At 43.7% G+C, this 20,620-nt stretch overlaps 1 protein-coding gene across 1 annotated transcript in view; it reads right to left on the bottom strand.

Moving 5' to 3' along the window:
- Positions 1-239: 239 nt before the first annotated feature.
- The window catches only part of LOC117455223 (poliovirus receptor homolog), a 197,900-nt gene continuing 177,519 nt past the window's right edge, over positions 240-20,620 (bottom strand). Inside the window, exon 7 of the mRNA XM_034094635.1 lies at positions 240-4,090. Coding sequence (XP_033950526.1) covers positions 3,480-4,090 — 611 coding nt within the window. The 3' untranslated portion in view covers positions 240-3,479. The remainder of the gene's footprint in view (positions 4,091-20,620) is intronic.

The following is a 20,620-nucleotide window of genomic DNA, read 5'->3' on the forward strand; positions in this document are numbered from 1 at the left end:
CCAGGTGTGAAGTTGTGAGAAATTGCTTTGACAAACTGCTCTTCTCCTCGAGTTTGCAAAACGTGTAAAATTCCCTCTGGCAGATCTGTTGAGGAGGCTAAATATCCCAGAGCAGGTGCACGATACTGCGTAGTGCTGTGAAATGAGCTGAGGAAGGAAAGAGGTGCGAGAGTCTCGGTATTTACGTCGAGACTGATAACATAGCTCGGCTTAATTAATTACCAGTTTTCTCCACGGAGAATTGTTTCAGAAAGCTTTTTTTTATTGAAAATGGGGTTGTGCAAAAACAAAAGTTATGAGTGATGATGAATTCCTCACTGAGGGTAAGCATGCTCCAAGACTCTGGGACTAATTAGGAGCTCAACGTGTGATCAGAGTCGACTTTTCAGAATGACGCCGCTGCAGTAAACCCCCTGGAGAAAAGATGTGCTCAGGCCTACAATGGGGAGAGATGACATTTTATTTTTGGTGTGGAAATCATTAACATTATAATCTTCAATAAGAAAATATATTTTCCACTTGGGAAAACAGTTGTGTTTCAAACATAACTTAACGGTAATAAATCATCTTAAAACTGTAGATTCAAGTCGTAAATTCGAGATATTTTTTTTTTTTAATTTATTCTACTAAAATCATACAAAAACAAAAACGTATAATTCATACACACAAATGAACAAAATTAGTAGAAGCTAGAAGCTACTCCCCATAAGCTATGCTTCAGCCCTCCCGTGCATCACCATTAGCATCAATATAGTAATGGCACATATTTCGTCAAAAGATATCTTTTATCATTATGATAAAACTCAAGTAAAACACTTCTTTTTTGTTCTGCAGAGTTGAAGCACCTGGATCTTGGAGCATGCATGCACCCGATGGAGTTAAAACACACTTGAATCCGAACTGTACTGCGGTGATACAATAAACAATCCTAATACATGTGACACGTGTGGCAACAGCAGTTACAGTATGGCTCTTCTCACTGATATCAGCAGCCTGTCCAGACACACTGCGAAACGTCATGGAAATATGTCCACGTATTGTAACATAGCAGATATAGCTGTCTCATTTACAGAATAACAGACTGCACAGTGTATAATGTTCAACAACGAATAACAACCAGGGACCTTCTGAGGACTCGTTTCAGAATTGGAGCTGAAACCGACTTCCTTAATGCGACGAAATCCATCAACTGAGGTTTTGCATTTGACATGTCTCAGCTTTCAATCTGTCAATCAGTCTGTACTGATCATATAATTACATTTGAGCAATAACATCTTAATTATGATCACAATATAGTCTTACATCGTAATGAGGCATGAGTAAATGAAATGGGACAAGACTAATAATACGAGTATAACATCATTTTCGCTCCGTTTAACGTCCATCACATTCCGTACAGATTCCCTTTTCAGATCTGCTCTGATAAATATTACTTCAACTCACGTTATGCACAACTGTACATATATACCACACTGTTTTAAATTTGACTTTACACACAGTAACCTTGACTGCAAAGTGACTCCATTAAACACGTCCCCGTCTATAGTAAGTTAAAGAGCGTAGTCGTGATGTGACACAGAGAGCTTACGAAGCAGAGAGTGCCAAGTGCAGCTGCTGGAGCATGTAGCCGCCGTGTAGCTGGTTCTCCTTCTTCTTCATTTCTCTTTAACTGCAGCCTTTCTCACTTCCCTAACAGGCTCTCTATACATGTCAAAGATGTGCCTGTGATCCCCATTCTAGAAACCTCTCTGTGTCACGTCACAACCATGCAGACATAAAACAGACAACTGATACAATCCGGCAATTGAGAATTGGCTGGTTTGCCCGCAGAAGAGATGATGAGTAGGAAAAGGGTGGGACTCAATAAGGCAAATGCGTTGAAGAAACATAAGCGCTGCGTCACAATTCTTAACTTGCTAAGCGGTAGCAGATGAGTTGAAAAACAGTTCTAAGACGTACCGTTCATCATCAAAATAACAAAGAATTGTCCATCTAGTTTTGCTTGTTCGGTTCATTTAAGTGAGACTTAATGTCAGCAGACCAAAAAAACCTTTAGTTTTGTTAGTGGACAAAAAAATAAACTTCGTCTCAGACTGTGTCTTTGTGTGCAATCAGAAGAGAAAACATGGAGTAATCCGGCACATAGCCTAAGAACATTCTGCAGGGCATGGGAAATAAATATATGAAATAAAGCAGCCCCTAACAAAGCCGGTGAATTCTTTGCTGGGTCGAATGCGACCCAGATAGGAGTATAAATACGAGTTATCCCCTGCACACAGTCATTGCGGCACACGTCTAAGCCGCCCATTATGTAAATAATAATGTGTGGCACACAGCGTCAGCAAAACACACAGATAGTGCATGTGGAACATAAAGAAAAGAGACGGGGAGATAAAGAAAGAGCAAGAGACAGAAGTGGAAAATAGAACGTGAGAAGGGATTTAAAGAGAAAAGGGTAAAAAATAGAGTTGTACCCATTAAATGAGTCATTACCGACCCAATGTGGTCGTGTGTGAAATCCCCAAGGCTCCCGGTGCGTCTTTTCCTCCGCGAGATCAACACCATTATTACACAACAGTAGCAACAACAACATCTACAACAAGAACAATAACAACAACTGTGCTATAGTGAGAGGGCGCCCAATATATAGATGGTGCACATCATCAACACCACAGCCAGCCACACATCAGCTGTTTAGTGGCCCTCGCTCCATCAGGGAAGCAGGTGGTGTCACAGGGTGGGCGGGAACCCAGAGTCACCCCCACAAGTTGTCACTGGAACAACAGAAACTCCATCTTTGTTGCCAAGTCTGGCTTTTCAAGTTAGAAAATGATTCTTGCGAAGTCTCCATCCGAAGAGTCTGAAGCAAAAGGTAACATCGAAAGAAGCCGTTGTGTTTTCTCCGATTTATTTTGAAACAGAAAGGCGTTTTTTGTTGATTTTGTAATACTTGCTATGTTGTTCCCCGGCTTTGCAGATTACATTTCTGATAAAGTATAAAATACAAATAATGTAGTCACTCGACACAGTCACAAAGCAAAGCTGAAGAAACAGGAACGTAGGCGATAAGCAGCATCAGTTGTTTTTGTTGGCTTTTTGCAGTATTTCTTTCCTACGCTTTGATACATTTGGCGGACACTGAATGAAATCTGTCTCCATGATTAAACAGTTCCATATTCTGCCACTACTGCCATCACAAGTTTGCCTTCATCAGCTTCACAAAACTTCAATTAGAATTTCTGTTTCTCATATTTTTTCTTTCAACCATCCTGTTTTTATAAGATCATAGAGTCGGTTTCAAGCGGACAGGATGTAACTGATGGCAGCTCTTAGATGAAGTTGAATCTGACGCAGGTAGGTTTAGCTGATGGAGGCGATATTGATTGATTTGGCGGGTGAAGAGCGCCTTCTTGAACTCCTCTCAACTTCCACCGCATCCCCGTGCCCTATTTTCAGCCCTCACCTTTCCTCTACTCTGCTCACACATAAATGGCAGTCCGGGAAATAACTGAGCCGTCTCTCTGAGACTCCATGTCATCGTCGAGGTACACGTCCAACTCTTCTTCCCCGCCGTGGCCTCGGTGGACGTGATAGGCCGGAGGTAGCATGTTCCCGCCTCCAAACCTGTCGTACTCCTCCTCCATGCTGTCGTCCAGTTCGAACTTCCTCCTCTCAACTTCGTCTATCTCGCCACTCAGGAGGATGTCGTGGGCGGAGGGGGGGTTGCCTACTGCGGGGTGGTGGAGGTGATGGTGGTGGAAGTCGTTGGCCTTCTCCGTTAGAGTTCCCGTGGCGTCGCAGCCTTCTCGATACGTGTAGATGGGTCCGTTGTTGTTTGCACCCGTCCCATTCTTACTGCTGTTGTTGCCCGTGCCGCTGAACAGCAGACGGGCTTTGTTGCCATAGTCTCCACCATTGCTACCACTGCCGGTTGCTATGGAGTCCCCGCTGCTGGGGAAGCCGCGTCTCTGCTGCCGGCGACTCCGGGTCAGGAGGACGGCAATGAGCGCAATAACCAATAGCAGGGCCAGGAGGGAGCCGATGACGGCGCCCGCCACAACGCCACCGCTGGACGGATCCTCCAGGGCTTCTGCAGAGGGGATGGAGGGGTTGGAAGGAGGGGTAGAAAAATGGGTGGAGGAAAAGAAAAAAATGGCAGGAATTGACGGCTGTTTTTAAGGAAGCCGTGTTCAGTTTGGGGGGAGGTATTCACAGTTCTTCTTGTATTGTTAGTGTGCTGTAGTGATAGTGTCTTCCACTACGTGTGTTACAATCCTCTTACAAGTGTGTAGTAATGTTCTTCTCAGTGTAATCCCTGGGTGAGGGAGCAGTCAGTCATTGCTGGGATCAGGCTGAATGGGCCTCATGCACTCGTTCCCAGAGGCTCGCTGCGCTGCATTTCGCAGACATGTTGCTCTAAACACTTGTCTGCCCAGCTGCTGGCACTTCAGCTGTTGTTGCCCCGCCCCCCCTTTGCCAGCTGGGGAGAAGCCTGTACTACTGTAACGGTCCTTTGTTCTACCCTTCATGTTGGTGTGAGCCAAGTTTGCCACTCCACTCTGTTTTCAGTCGGAGATTGAAACAAAGATGAGGGATGGGTTTTTACAGCAGCAGCAAAAAGCAGTTTGTTTTGCGCCTTGTGCCGTCTTTGATAGGGTTAGACGAATCAGCCCAGCAAAGACAGAGAGACAGACAGAGAGACAGACAGAGAGACGGACAGAGAGACAGACAGAGAGACAGACAGAGAGACAGACAGACACACAGACAGACAAAGAGACAGGCAGAGAGACAGACAGAGAGACAGGCAGAGAGACAGGCAGAGAGGTTATTTGAAGAGGTTTAGTGGGAAATAGCACACAGTCACGCCTGGGAAGTGCCACACGGTTTGACATCCCTTAAGCCCTCCCATTTCTACACTTTCTTTCCCAGACCCCTCATTATACCCACTTCTCATCCTCCCATCCTCTGCTTCCTCCCCATGCCTCTCTTATCGGTCAGCTAGTCAAACCACAGGGCACAGCGATCGCCTGCTGTCACCCGAGGACCCAGTCCAGATCTCACTGATCAGCGGGGCACAAAGGTAAAACGTTCACACTGTGGAGCAAGACGCATGCCAGGACACATATACGAGGATCCTCTGCAGGAATAAGGGAAAGACAAGAGGTCTGGCTCAGACTGTATGGGATTTCAATGAGTGCATTCACGCTGGGCTAAAGAGGGGTGCAAAGAAAGTGTAAAACTAGCCGAGGAGAAGCCTAGGAGCTTACAGTGCAGAGCTTTACCAGGCCGGCTAATGTGTTTTATTTCTCTGTGAATTGCATGCTGATTTTCTTTGGGGTATGGCGAGGGCAGCGGAATGCAGAACAGCAGGGACATTTGAAGCCCTTCCTTTTGTATGCAAATAACAGCGAGGTACTGCCAGCACTCCTTACACACAGCGGTGGATGCCAATCAAACAATCTGCGCGTGGCTGAAATGAGCCCTGTGTGGGGTGTACGTGCCAGGGCACCACCGGGGAGAGAGTGGCATGTTTTTTTCTGCTTTCAAGGAAATAGCGTCAGACGTCTTGTAATAATATGTATGGTTGTGGTTATGTTAACACATCCAGTGGAGGGATGTCACTTTAAGTGAGCCTTGGTGGAAAGCCTGTGATTCACACACATAGTTCCTTCTGAGGGAGCAGGCGCAAAATGAAAGAGGTGAGGAGGGACAACTAGGGAGAGGAAATTGTTGGAGAGAGGAGAGGTTTCAGTTTGAATTCAAACACCGCCCAGCTCTGGTCTCACATGGGGGTGTGGGGGGGTGATGCCAGGGTGAGACAGACGGCCCGGGCCATGGGGGCGGGCTCTAGGGACAGGATATGATGTCTAAATCAGGGGACGGTGGGACAGAAGGCATAAAGGAGGATGAATCCAACTTCGCCTGTCCTAGATTTCTCTCTGATCTACGAGGAAACCCAACGAGCCACCATCTTGTTTATATGCGTGTGCCATTTATATCTTAGGTATTAAAAGTGGTATTTATAAAGAGCCTAAGTGTGGGACAGCTGAATAATGGAGACAAGTGTTCTTCTCTTAATTACAAATCTATCATTCTTCAAATGTTCTCACGACAAACTCCGAGAAAGACCCATTAGAGCTGGCATGCATATTGTTAAATAAACCATGGCAGGAGCAGCAGCTCTTCTTTCCAAAGTCCGACAGGATTTTGTGTAAGGAAACGTTGTTGCTTTTGTGACGACTGGAAGGTCCTTTTGGGTTTAGTGCGTAAGGTCAATATGATAAATATAGAATAAAGGAAACACTGACTCAGTGGGACAAATCAAGTCAACGTATTATAGCACTTCTCAAACGTTTCATTTACAGTACGGACCATAGTTGTTCAACTCATTTGGCAGACACTTTTCTTGTGTATCAATGTAACAAGCAATGTCTGTACATGTCCTTCAAGAACAGACGGTTTGATTTCTATTTTCTTTTGACGTTAAATTCTTGTTAGTTTTTTATTACTTATACTGGCTGTAAAGAAATAGAGTTTTGAGTGAAGTATAAGTATGGACCAACCGAGTCAATAAATAAAAAGGGTATTGAACTTACTCTCTCTTACTATGTCATGAAGCAATAAGCGTATTTTCAAAAACACGTCCTTTTAGGATATGTCTTGAATGGACAGTGGAGCTTGATATTAAGGTCAAATGGGTATATTTGGTAAAGCGTTGTCAATCGTTACCATGCTTAAAAATAGGCGCATGTGACTTCCCGAGTTCATCACGACACCATATGACGTTTAATTCCATTAGAACATGCTAAAAATACTTCCACGCACAGGAGCAGTAAAGCGTCTTTTATCAGATGCAAGGTTCCTGCAGGCGTTCTCTGACATCACATATTACAATCTAAAACACTAATGGATCGGGGATTAGCTTAGATCGTGCCAGATGCGTGATCAACGTCAGTGTCAAATCCTTGTCATGCGCCCAATGAGACGCTTTGGTAAACACAGCTCTGTGAACATATTTTTACGGAAGAAAAAAGAAGAAGAAAATAGCAGGGGGACTATCGTTAGCAGGAAAATAGGCCATGCTTGTCATCTTTATTTCTCATCAACAGCAGCAGCAGCCTGCCTGCATTAAGAAGCACGGTGATAAATGTCAACGGGAGAGGCAGGGGAGCTTATATCAGTCTCTGTATTAGTGTCATGTACATGGAAAAAGATTAGGGGAGAGAGAGGGGCCAATGAAACGAACCGCTACTACTCCGTCACTGCGCAGGGATAATCTAAATGAGAAGATTTGGGATGCGAGGAGCCGAGGTGGAAAAGTTAGACGGTTGTGGTGAGGTAGACAAACACAAAATTGTTTAAGGGGTATGAAAATAGTCCGATCGAAATAATCTTGTGTTGATCGCCTCCTTCCTCTCTCTGCACTGAAATCCTTCCTGAATGAGCCGCTGCCACATTCATACAATAAGCCAGAGGCAGTGACTCTAAAAGCGCCACAGTGGGAAATTGAATTCTCATTAGACGCCGCTTTTCGGTCAAGGACGAGACATATACAAATTGTACCCATGAATATACCCCGAACATCAACACACCTTACGCACAAAGGTAGAATACAAAAGAACGAGACATACTGTATCTCTTTTAAGACCACCCACTTAGAAAGAGGAGTCTACTTCCTGCACTGAATAAATATGCTTTCATTCGGTTATATTCAGTAATACAGGCACCAGAGAGTATTGAGTATGTCTATATTTCTTTACGGGTTATTGAAAAGCCAGTACACACAGAGCTTCTGCGTCCCCATTGGGCTCATAAAGAATAGCCAGTTATTCCTATGCATTGCTTGGGAAAATAGAGAATTGAAAATGTTGGTTTTAGAAGGCCTTTCACCTTTAGGAATATTTAACAACATCACCTACACACAGTTACACAGGTTCCTCAATATGCAATTCATTACAATGCTGGGACAAAGGTCAGCAGCACTAACAGGTGGAGAATCTTCTAGAATATGTTGTTCAGGTTTATCAAAGATAATAATCAGAACATGTTTTTGCATAAATAGCACAACCTTCAACCTAAAAATGTTGGCTTTCCAATCCTTTTTTCGACAAGACCTGCTCCTGAGGTACGACATGGTTGAAACGAGTGAGAAGAGACATGGATACAACAGTTACCAGTTTAATAACTGTAAGGCTACCCAGGATCCTAATAAAAAATACAATAGGTTTAATGAAAATAGAGCAATTAATTCAGTGTGTTGGCAGAATTGGTTCTCTAAGGGACAAGTTTTCAACCTTTACATTTTTTCATCTGTTATTCGCGTAATAGCTATTTAAACGTAGCTAACCTGCTAACCTTCCAGCAGACCATGATGATGCAGGGTGAAAAGAGAGAGCACTCAGGAAGTCAGGAAATACTTTGTTCCATCTGGTAGAGAGGTGCTCTATCACCATTACCCATCATCGTGTAAAAAGACCTTTGGAGTGCAGGCTTCTCTATTCTGCAAGTTTCCTCATCTCCGTTTCTTATCAATTCAAATCAGAGCCACAGGCACAGATAGACCATCTCCTGAATTTGTATGCAAATGACGGACGACATTGTTTTCCAATTTGTTGTCTGCTTTAAAGAAAATGGTCCTTTGATTTGTCTTGCATAAGAAAATATGTCCTGGTTTTTTCTTCTTCTCAGGGCTTTTTCTGATTTGCAGCCGCACACAAAATACTGTAAGAATAAATAAAGCCATTTGTTTGCCTTCCCCTATATACAGTTTATAGGCAGTGTGTCCAGGTGACAAAGGCTCATAACCCTGGCAGATGTGAGCTGAGGTGAGGCAGAGGCTAAATGTTATCATGGTGGGTTAATGGGACCCAGAGGCAAGGAAGATACTGGAAACTGGTACACCAAAGGATGAGGATTTGAGAGACAAGCTGACACAAAGCGATGAATATTAATATTTAACTGCTAACTGTGACAAGGTGCACTTTCGAGCAGATGTATGAAAGAAACACACAAGGTTTGGCTCAAGGACACGCATCAATAAAGACGATAATGGGCAACGATTGTCCAGTTGATGATGGTGCACAGCAAGCTACTTGTAAGTACACTGACTGAGCATGTTACAGGAACAGGAAATGTTCCTATATCAGATGTGGAAAAGTACTTTACACCTAGACCATTATTGGCATCATAGTACCATAACTATTATCACAGGGGTTTGTTTCCTGCGTGAAACCAACAGGGAAATAGTTTCTTTAGTTTCAACATTTAAAGTTTCACTCAAATGTATTTATTCTAAACAATTACCTTTGCTAAATAATCAATGTAATTGTGTTGCCCTAACCTAAAGAAGTTGTTTTCATTTCATTAAGTTTCACAACCTTCAGCTTTACAATGCAGTGGATGCAGAACCACCCATCTGATGCATTACAGTGTGACTACATTACAAGTCCCTTCTGATCCATATTCATCAGGCGGAATAACACTAGTCATTCTCATTTAATTGCCTTATAACGTTTAACATTGCCAGGCTAGCTGTCCACCCCCCTTCTTTCAGTCTTTATGCTTATCTAGGCTAAGAGGCTAATGTGTCTTAGCTCCAGCTCTGACTTTAGAAACTAGTCTATAGTTTATATTTATAAAGTATATTGACTTTCTCATGTAACTCTGGACATTTCTCAACATGCCGATCTGTGCTTTCAGAAATGCATTACTGCGTAGCCCAGCAGCTCTATGGGGGACATTTGTTAGAATATGTCTACATAAATGTGTGCTTTGTGTCACGCACAAACGCATAAGTGGTACCACAACGTTGATAATCATTGCTCATTAAGTAACAACCCAATAAACAAATCCAGGCTTCCAAAATGGTACTTATTTTTAAAGGGATCTTAAAGCCCAAACCCCCACTTTCTATGTACAGTATAACACTGACACTTCTTGCTCTGTGTATACTGGTTTACTATTTAATTAGTTCTGAGTATCCTGATCTTCACTCACACACTAAATTCTTCCACAGCCCCCCCTCCTGTATCTAACCACCGGTGTTTCCATGACGATCTCAATAATTTCCTCTTGTCGCGGTGAGGGAGGACATTTCCTGCTTAATTCATCTTCAATGCTGTCTGTGCATCACATATTCTAGCTCCCTCCACTTGCTTGGCATCAGCGAGGACATAATCAGAGGGTGGTGCTGTAGCAAAAGAAAAAGGAAGAAAGAATGACAGAAGCTAACTGTAAAACACGAAAAAAGAGACAGGGGGGGGGGGGGGGGGGGAGTCTGAATGGCTTTTTTAAGTATCTTGTTTTTGTCATTTTTCTTGGCCCATTTAGCCTCGCCATGCAGTCTCCTCTGAGACAGACGGGGAAGGAGACAGAGAGAGGAAGAGGGAGAAAAGGAGGGTGTGGATAAAGGAATGGATGGATAGCCGATGGATGGAAGTGGAGATAAATGGGTGGATTCATCTTCCACGCTCATTACCCCTGTTCACCTTGAACGCTCATCTGCATGACTTTTACCCTGAGAAAAGCACTCATTCAGACGTACAAAGAGCTGTATCTACATGCACGATAACACACACACACATTAACCAAATACACCCGTGCACACACACACACGGTCTAATTAAGTCTTCCCATGCTGAGGCACCCTGCGGGGGGTTATGAACTTCAGCAGGTTTCCCAAGTGCCTCCCGACCTTCCTTTTCAAGCTCTACGCTCATTTAGCATCCATCTGCTGCAAACACAGCCGCTCATACAAACACTCAATAAGTGACGCACTCCCCCCTCCCCCCTCCGCCCCACTGCTGGCTCCAGTAACCAGAACAACTACCTTCAGTGAAGAGTATGAATGTGCACACATTACAGCCTGTACACACACGTTTGTGAAAGCACAACACCTAAATACGGACGTACCTTCACACACTTTAGATACGCTTTTGGCACAGCAAATACGTATACTAGTACTTAACCACTGTTTTGGTCTCTCGTCTTTACAAATCCCACTCTGACACAACACCACAAGAATGTAAGGACTCGGAGGGATTGACTCGGTGCCAGGAGTTTTACTGAGCGCAGATTAACTATCCGGTTGTAAAATGCAGCCATAAAAACCCACTGCAAGGCAACAACACGTCAGCAACAGGACTCTGCACTCAGAGTACGGCCACGAACACCAGTCAGATAAGTTCAGCGCCCAGAATGAACCGCCTCAGGTGTACGGTGTGCAAGTCAAGCTTAAAGAGCAACCACAATAATGAAAAGGAGTCAGCATGCTGTAAAGTAGAGTATATTCAAAGAATGAGTTCGATCTCAGGCATAATCAAGTGATTCTATTCACATCGAAACGTTAATCCTAAGCTTTTATATCAACTGCTTTTCTTTCTGTCTTGAATAGAAATGATGCTTGAATTGAAAGGTTTTCAAGAACGTTGTGTATTTCAATCTTATATAAATGCGTTAACGAGGGAATAATGCTTGTATTTCTCAAATCTAGTTACAGAAGCATATCTGTGCCACAGTAACAACCTCCCTTGAGCCCCCACACGCTTATCCCGAAACTGTCTTCCCAGCCAGCGGATCTTCAGATTGTTCTAACTTTCCCTGCCTGATTATATAGAGCTGTGTGTCATCCTCTGGCAGTGGGTAATTAGGTACGCCTCAGACAACGTGTGTCCCGTGTAAGATCAGTGCTGCGACCTTACAAAGAGTCAAGAGCCTCCGGATCACAGGATGTCTTGTTTCGCTGGCATGCTGCCTGAAACTGTCTGCAAGGCACAGATCTACAATTAGCCTTTATATCTTATTACAGGTAGAAGACGAGTCATGCATGCCTTTTGTAAAGTCTGATTTAATCAAACCCAGATTGCTACTTGAGAAATGAGCACTTACTACCCACTAGGCCAGCAGGGTGGCCTGTGATTACAGAAACACAGCCGTAATAGAAAAAGATTCCACATCTCTGCTTAAGGAACACACCTCGGATTTTCTTGTACAAGCCAATTTATTTTCTTTCTGCATGTTGACAAGTGAACCACAGCTTGTGAACACGAAGTCAATTAACAAGCTTGTTTACTGGACAGTGTTGGGAGAGTTAGAGAATGACTGGAAAAAGAAGTGTCTCCAGTTCCCGTAGCGGACATTTATTTCCCCTCTCTGTGAAGACACATAATGAAGAAGCTGCTGACCGCCGGTCCGGGATGCAGGTTCCCAGGGGCTCAATTTGTTAATGCTCGGCTTTCCAGAGAGGAAACCCTGCTCAGTGGCAGGTATCCGTGTATACATACGCCACCACATTGACGTTTCAGGGGAAGTCCTACCGTTGGAACACAGTTTAACAAGCTGCACCACATGGCTCCTGGAAATACTCACTGTGGAGAGTTTTGGTTGGAGTTGTAATGACACTGTCGTACATATTCCAGCCAAGCCCCCAGGAAGTGCGTCAGACTTTGAAGCAAATCTTCGTAGTGACTGAACGGTTGCATTGATATTTTCAATGTCACTTGATTCCATTGGTCACACAAATACGTGTCCCCTTTGATTTACATTGGGAAAGAGACACCTGCAAATCAGTGTTTTAGGTATATACTGTAAAGTATTATTAACACTTGAATAGCCCTTATTTAAACCAGTACATTAATTTGACTGAGACCTAACATGACAGGGTGGATTAGGGGCGGGGCTTAAATAAAACTGAAGTGTGCACACTCTCTGTTCCCAAAAGTACTTGAATGAGGCCATTTTGGCTTCATGCCCCCGCTGAGTTAACTTTCATCGGAAGGAACAAGGTCCCACCTCCGAAGCCGTATCCAGTTCTCTTTATGCATCAATGGTAACACCCATGTGTGGTATGAATCTTTAGTATTAATCAAAGTACCTTGTTGACTTGAGCTACCCTGTGAATCATTTCAATGATGACAAGTCCAGAAGATGTTCAGTCATTTTTCATCCTCAGCGCCTGCTTGAAACTTTTAACCAGCAGAGATGATAAATAATGGTCTCCGCCGGCCAGCCGTGACCACATAAAAGAAGCATTTAATGCAAATCTGTGGCGATCCATCATCCGACTGCGGCGCTTACTCACCGCATGTGTGAACGAGTCATTTCCTCTCACACACCCTCGTACACAGAGCCGTCGACTGGAGAGGGTTCAGTATTTAATGAACATTATTGATGGTGAGGCTACATCACTTCTGACATAATTAGTGTGATGTCTCCCACCTACATGCATGTGGCTTCATTCAGATTCCAGCTAATATGCATGCACACACGCGCGTGTGCACACACACACACACACACATGTATGAGCACAGGCACAGTCGTGTATCATAATCTAAACCCTCTGTAAGTGCTCTCTTCTCCAGCCTATGCAGCAGTTTCACTGAATGTGCATTGCTGCCGTGTGTGTATATATTACTGTGACTGCTTTTTGGGTACTTTGTGTGTGTGTGTGTGTGTGTGTGTGTGTGTGTGTGTGTGTGTGTGTGTGTGTGTGTGTGTGTGTGTGTGTGTGTGTGTGTGGTGTGTGTGTGTGTGTGTGTGTGTGTGTGTGTGTGTGTGTGTGTGTGTGTGTGTGTGTGCGTGTGTGTGCGTGCGTGTGTGCGTGCCCTGTTAAATCTATTTTTAGCTTGGCTAAAATGCATGGAGCTGATTGGATCCAGACCTTGGCTGTTAATACTGATCAACAAAACCAGCTGAGTGCAAACCCGACATCAGCCCCCCCCCCCCCCCCACGTCTTCATCCCTATCGCCCACACTCACTCCATCCATCTCCCTCTGGAAGTCACCCTCCATCTCCCTCCCTCTTAAATGGGGCGGTTTGTGGTCGGGTGACTCATTTTGTAAGCAAATGTGGTCCACAGAGGAGAGGAGAGTGGGAGAGTGCAAGGCAAGGGGGGAGAGAGGAGGGGAGTGTTGGGGTAAAGGGGCCCAAGAGAGTAGAAAGTAGGAGAAAGGGAAAGGGAAAAAGAGGGAGGGAAATGAATATGTGCTTGCGTGCCTTTGCTCATTTCAGATGGATCACTTCCATCCTATCAAAACAGGAAAAAGAGAGAGATGGGGGGGGGGGGGGGAGGGGGATGAGGTTGCCAGTGAGCGAGGATTAAGGCCGGAGCGACTGCTCTTTTCTCCCCTCTCCTCTCTTCATGTTCATGAATATGATCAGGAGAATGACAATTAAAAGCAACCAAGACATACATAATACTACTGCTGTCAAAATACAAAAGCATTTGCACAACTGTACTCTGGTTGTATTTGCAACACAGAGCCTCACACAGTATCATTACTCGCTTCGTTAGATCTGCACTGATGAAAACATGGAAATGCCTTTAGGAAGTAGATACATTATGCATAAATCAATATTTGTTTGGTGCTTTGTCTGACAAAATGGCGGTAACAACAGCTGTTGGAAGAATAAGCAGGATCAACAGAACAACAATGCATTGCTCACTGTGGAGTGAACTATTGATGTTGGACTATATGTTATAGCACGGAGAGAATTGCTCTATACAAGAATGACGGTGCTATTTATTTTCAGGACAAACGGTACATTATAGTATTCTATGTGCGGCAGGAAGCATGAGGTTTATTGAAACAGGATTGAATGGTACGAGACAATGGTAATTAGATGTAATTACAGCAAACAAGCAATCGCTGTTCGCTATTGTGTTCCTGTTAGATAAACACCAACAACTTAATCACGCGGGACCAAAGAAGAGCTCGATGTCACACATGAAGGCGTGACAGTCTCACCTGTTGGTTTTTTCATTAATTACTCGCTCCTAAAAGCTGCAATCTGGAATTCATCCAAACTGTTGACGTTCAAATACAAATTGTGAGTAAATGACGCTGGCTGTCCATAGCACTCTGAGTGGCTGCTCCAAGCATTTCTAGTTCAACATGTCTGCAGTTTTCAGAAGGGCACCAGCACCCTGACGGCACTTTGCTGTCGACAAAACAAGCAAGTGTGCAATAGTCCGACTTGTTTTCCCTCTCCGTCTCTCTTACTCTTTCAAACACACATTACCAGTGCGGTGAGTCACTTGGTTTCCGTCTCAATCCTCAGTCAAATAATTAAAAAATATGAAATAGGTTGGAACATTCAAAACACGATTGTATTTGAAGTTATACTTTAATCCATAGTTGTTGGCGTTCATCCTTTTTAATTCCCTGTAAAAACTCCCCACATACCAAAACGCTGCCATCTAAAATGCCAACATTCAAAGCTTCATTTAAAAAGCCGAACAGAAGCCAAATTAAAACCAACATTTGGTATAGTCCTGGCGGATCAGTCTGATCCAATTTGTGTGTATCCTATTTACAGAGCCAACTGTAGGAGAATGGACAGCGAGCAGACAAGATAACTTATTTAAAAGTCCTAGTATTATTCAATCAATATTTCAGCACAGATCCACACCTAACCTATGGCGTTTTGATTGGCTTCTGTTTCTTCGACTAATGGAGGCTTGCTGTCAACAGGAGCAACAACAAATCAAATAAGTCGCTGAACAAACTGGAGGTGTGGGCAGAACTTAAGAGGTTTGACATCCAACCTTTCCTCTCTCTCCCAACAACATATACACTTCCAAACCCCCCTTGCTGCTCTCTGAATTGATCGGTCCGTAGTGGATTAGCTTCAGATTGTGATAGTAGTCTGACCCTCTCTGGCCCTGAACAAGCCTGGCTGGCTAATTGAAAGACACACACCAGTCTGCAGGATTAAAGACCACTCTATCATTACACACACAAATAAACACATCCACATAGAGCGAGATGGGCAGTTTATTGAGGTGTTGGACGTGTGAGGCCAGGCAGGAATAGCTTGCAGTTGCAACACTGAGACAAATGCGACTAAGCCCTCGACGCAAATTGGATGTTTTGTGTGTGCATGCCTTTGAAAACTGTGTGTGTGCATGCGCTACATCTGCTTACTTAAGTACTTGTAAGTGTGTCTGAGTGCCTTCTTGAGTGTGTGGCAGTACCTGTCTGTGGGAATAAACTGCAATAAAAAAATAACAAAATAAGGAGAGGGCAAAAAAAAGCGTCTGAGTAGAGTAGCAAGAGCACAGAGGTAATCATGGAGCGCTCCCTCGCCAAGCCTCGGCTGCAGGTAACATGGCTAACACCTGACCCCCGAGTCCAGGGGAGTCTGCCTCGTACACAATGCAGAGTGTGCAACATTATATCAAAATGTGTGTGCAAATACGAGAAGCACATAAGTAGTGTGTGGTTGAGCATATCATTTGCAGGATGGCAATTCCAAGCATTAGTCCCACATAATAAAACCTCATTCTGTATGTATGTACGGAGTGCACACATTATATTTGATGTATGTAATGTGCTGTGGATGCAGTACTTCTGTGTAATGCGTTATTGTAATTCTGCCTGGAACCAGACCGCTGAATAAGTTTCGGAAGTGGATGGCAGATTCAGAAAACCACAACTACTGAACAGAGAAGATGTGGAAGGAAGCCCAGAGGAGGGGGATACGGTAATGACGAGTGTGTGTGGAAGCGCGCTCTCGGTTGCACATTCCCCCGCGTGCCGGCTCTCTCTGATTGAAAACAGCAGTGCCTCGGCTCAGCCTTCTTCCGGCTGAAGCAGAAAAAGAGTCTTGAAATCTTGCCGGCATCATCCCGCACAGGCCCCCAATATGAAATATTTAGGCTAGCAACGTAGAGAAACAAGTACCTCTCTTTGAAATATTTAGACTATATACCCCATGACACTCAACCGCTCCGCTCTTACTCAAACCCTGCCAGCTGCGTATCAATAATGCATCCTGTTTCGATAAGATAGATACATTTCAAAGTGGAGGCCGCGGTTGGTTGATGGGAGGTTGGATATGCTCCAGACCAGTTTGGTGAGAGTTTGGGGGCCTTATACAGTATGTGACGGTGTAATATGAGGACATGACTCCAAGCTAATTTCTCAGACATAACATGTTTTAAACAACAAATAAATGCCTTCCCTTTGGTCAATTCACAAATGCCAAGAAAGCAGTTATCAACATCTCATGGTGAGCTTTAAAACTGGACAGCATGTTCCAGCTTTATCTATTTAATTGAACAACACTTTGAGATGTTTTCTTCAAGATATCAGATGGGGCTTTCATGTGCAACAATCAACATAAAATATGCCAAAGGAACAATAACGTGTGTAAAGATGCTGAAGATTGCTGACGTACTAAGATGGACGTTTTTTCAATTGTTTTCCAATATCTGATCTACACCTTAGCTTGATCTCAGCTGCTGGTGGGTGTGTCCGTCTCCTCTTTAGTGTGTAAGGAAATCGTCCTTGATGAACAAAGTGCAACCTGTCAATTGTTCTGATGAGGAGTTTCTGTGTACTTGTGAAAGAAGCCCTCTGTTCTTGCAGTCTCGCTGCTTTTCAGTTCAATTATTTGTCTCTGGTGCCGCCACCGCCTTGAAGGACACCGCCACCGTCTGAGAATGTAACACCAATGTTTGGCACACTTCCCAGAAAATAATCTAGTAACAAGACTTTGTAGAAATAAGTAGACTGTACTTTTCGGAGCCAGCACCCTCCCTTTGTATACCTATTGAACCCTATTTGTGTTACTTTTCACTTTATCAAAGGCCCCTTTGTTAATTCTGCTAATTTCTTCTCATACCACACAGCCACTTAAAAAAACAAAGTCACAGCTTTCATGCTCGATGGAAGTATTTTATACACTAAGCCAATTACATGCAGACAGAGATCGAGTCCTGGACTCGAGTCGGACTGATGAGTGCCCATTTTCGGGACTCGTGACTCGCACACTGATTGACGCGACTCGGACTTGGACTCGTGAATTCTCGCGCACGATGACTTGGACTCGGACTCTTGAATTCTCCCCCCCGCGATCACTCGGACTCGACTTGTACATTGACGCTCCGACTTGGACTCGAGCAAGTTTTGTCTGGAGTCTGATGTCCTCTATCCTGGCGTGTGCACCTGTGAGGCGAGTTCGCGTACTGGGCCCCGTTATTCCAGTCTAGAGATGTCTAGAGACACACCCCGCATCGTGCTGTATGCTTTCACACATTCTGCTTCCACATTAGAAAAGAGCAGCGCAACATGTTCGTTAGGTGGAAACAATATTGAAGAGAAGGCTCCGTAACACATTACTCTTATCTTGAACACTATCATCAGAGTAACGTGATCTAATCAATAAATAAAGATTCAGCCGATAACACGGAAGCACATGGCTACTTAACATGTGCCGATTTCACCGGTAAAAGTTCCTTCAAAATAAGAGTCCCGATCTTATTACTATCAAAATAAAAGTGCAAAACGAAAACTTTACCATAGGAAAATATTGGCATACAATATAATCACTTCTCTAAAAGGTAACTCATTTTAAATATAGTTAGACATATTAAAAGGTCATTTACAAGAATAATAATAATAATAATATTAATATTAGTAATAAGCTTTATATGTGTATAGCACCTATTACAAGAATTGTAGCCAAACTCGCTTCACAGCAGTTCAATAGACAGATTAGTATAACATGACAGGATAAAAGCAATGTAGAGGAGCAGCTACATTTCAACACATATATCCACGAAGATTAATACATGAAGACTTGTGACTTGGACTCTTCTTAGGTGACTCGGACTTGGACTCGAACACAGGTAATGATGACTCGGACTTGACTCGGACACTCCTTGGGTGACTTGGACTTGGACTCGAACACAGGTAATGATGACTCGGACTCGGACTTGACTCGGACACTCCTTGGGTGACTCAGACTCGAAGACTGGTGACTCGAGAGTGACTACGACTCGTGAATTGGTGACTTGACTACAACACTGCATGCAGAGTCCTAATTAGGTGTCGGTTATGTATATACATAAAGGGAATTTCCTCAAAACATGACCTCACTTTCCTTTTATAATAACTGACCTCAAATGACATATTTCATCAAATCCTTTTTTTATTTTACCTGCAGGTATTACAGATCTTGCACAAACTTGGTATTTATGCTGGATATCTGGCATTCATCTGTGCATGTTCTGCTAAAAATGAACAACTTGTACCAAACTGTACAAACTCTAAGAACATTAGACATGCCTCAATATACTAATGAGGATCAGCTGATATTGGCCTTGTTGACTGTCATCCAATAAGATGACATAGCTAATGGCAGTGGGGGATATATTTTGTGACGCATCAGCTAAGTGCACAACAAATAATTGCTTTTGGTATCAGCCATCAAGCCATCATCACTCTAAAGAACATATTAGTCCATCATTTCCATTCTGCCACATTTCTACCCAACCTACGAAGTCAGCAGTCAATCGTAACTGTATGTGATCACATTTGACATTTCAGCACCGACTACAGATATACTGAGGATAAGGAGCTGCAAAGTTTATGGAGGCCACGTGGCGGCTGGTACACTCACACAGGCTGATGTCAAGACTGAACTGTTGACCTTTCAGTAATGAGTCCTTCTCTCTCCCCACCAGGCCACCTTAAAGCCCCTAACACACGTCCACTATTCTTCCCCTGAAGGGCTCGCAGTACATATTGAAGGACACGGTACTTGAACACTGCATGGTAGATCATGTATTGTTAAAGTCGTGCCGAACACGGCTAGTTCACGGCTCAAGGACAAATGTGAGGTATGCACCGATACAGTTAAGAATGACAGAATTATTAAGCAAATACTCATAGCTGTAGAATGTAGCTTTTTCTACGTGTTGAAGCCTTTAGATGTGTATTATCATTTTGAATCCATTTCCAAAAGGGTTCAATTTAAAGAGCACACTGCCCTGACATGATGACAAAACTGGGTGTTTAATTCTGACTCCTGGTGTTTAAGTTGAGAATATTTTGTCTGTTATCAATTATTTATAAAACTGTATAATTTGTACTCATATCATGCTCAGTAATGTTGTCATATCGTGTTGAGCTATTAAGGCTAACAGCTGAAAATAACCAAGATATTATTTTGGGGCATGTGGCCCAGAAAGGTTACAGACACAGTAAACACATTGGATAAATTACCATCAATGCAACAAGCCTCACAGAATAACGTGTTGTCATCGACCACCAAGAATCACACAACAGGAGATGGGATGATTATTTCCCACCACTGCTCGATTAATACAAGCACCGCAGCGTTACCTCTGATTGCCCAGAGTTTCTCCACAGGCTCTAATCATAAACCACAAATATGAGCCGGTGGAAATGTTACATCCAGACTGCTTTTTTCCCCTTGGCACCGGTGGCGGTAATCTGTTGACTGGATGGTCATCCTGCTGTGAGACGGATAGAGAAATAGAATGAAGTTACCGCTGCCGGGCACCTGCTGATACTGAGGTTAGATATAAGCCTCCCCCGTCTCAAATCTGAAACGTTGAAGGCTTCACACACACCCAACCCTGTATGTGTGTGTGTGCGTTCCCTCATCCCTCATCAACTGTAGCCTGGAGGCTCTCTCCTCAGCTCTTATCTCCCTGACAGACCTTACCCCTGCGTGGCCGCGGCCCATACCGTTTTTCTGTCATTTCGGAAACTTTCCATCAGATTTCCTCTGCTTTGTTCCTGATAGTCAGATATTTGTTTGTATGCAGAGATCGAGCCCTTTTCCAATTTTTTGTATCTCATCTTCAGG

Source organism: Pseudochaenichthys georgianus, chromosome 11 (assembly GCF_902827115.2).
Source record: "Pseudochaenichthys georgianus chromosome 11, fPseGeo1.2, whole genome shotgun sequence".
Lineage (NCBI taxonomy): Eukaryota > Metazoa > Chordata > Actinopteri > Perciformes > Channichthyidae > Pseudochaenichthys > Pseudochaenichthys georgianus.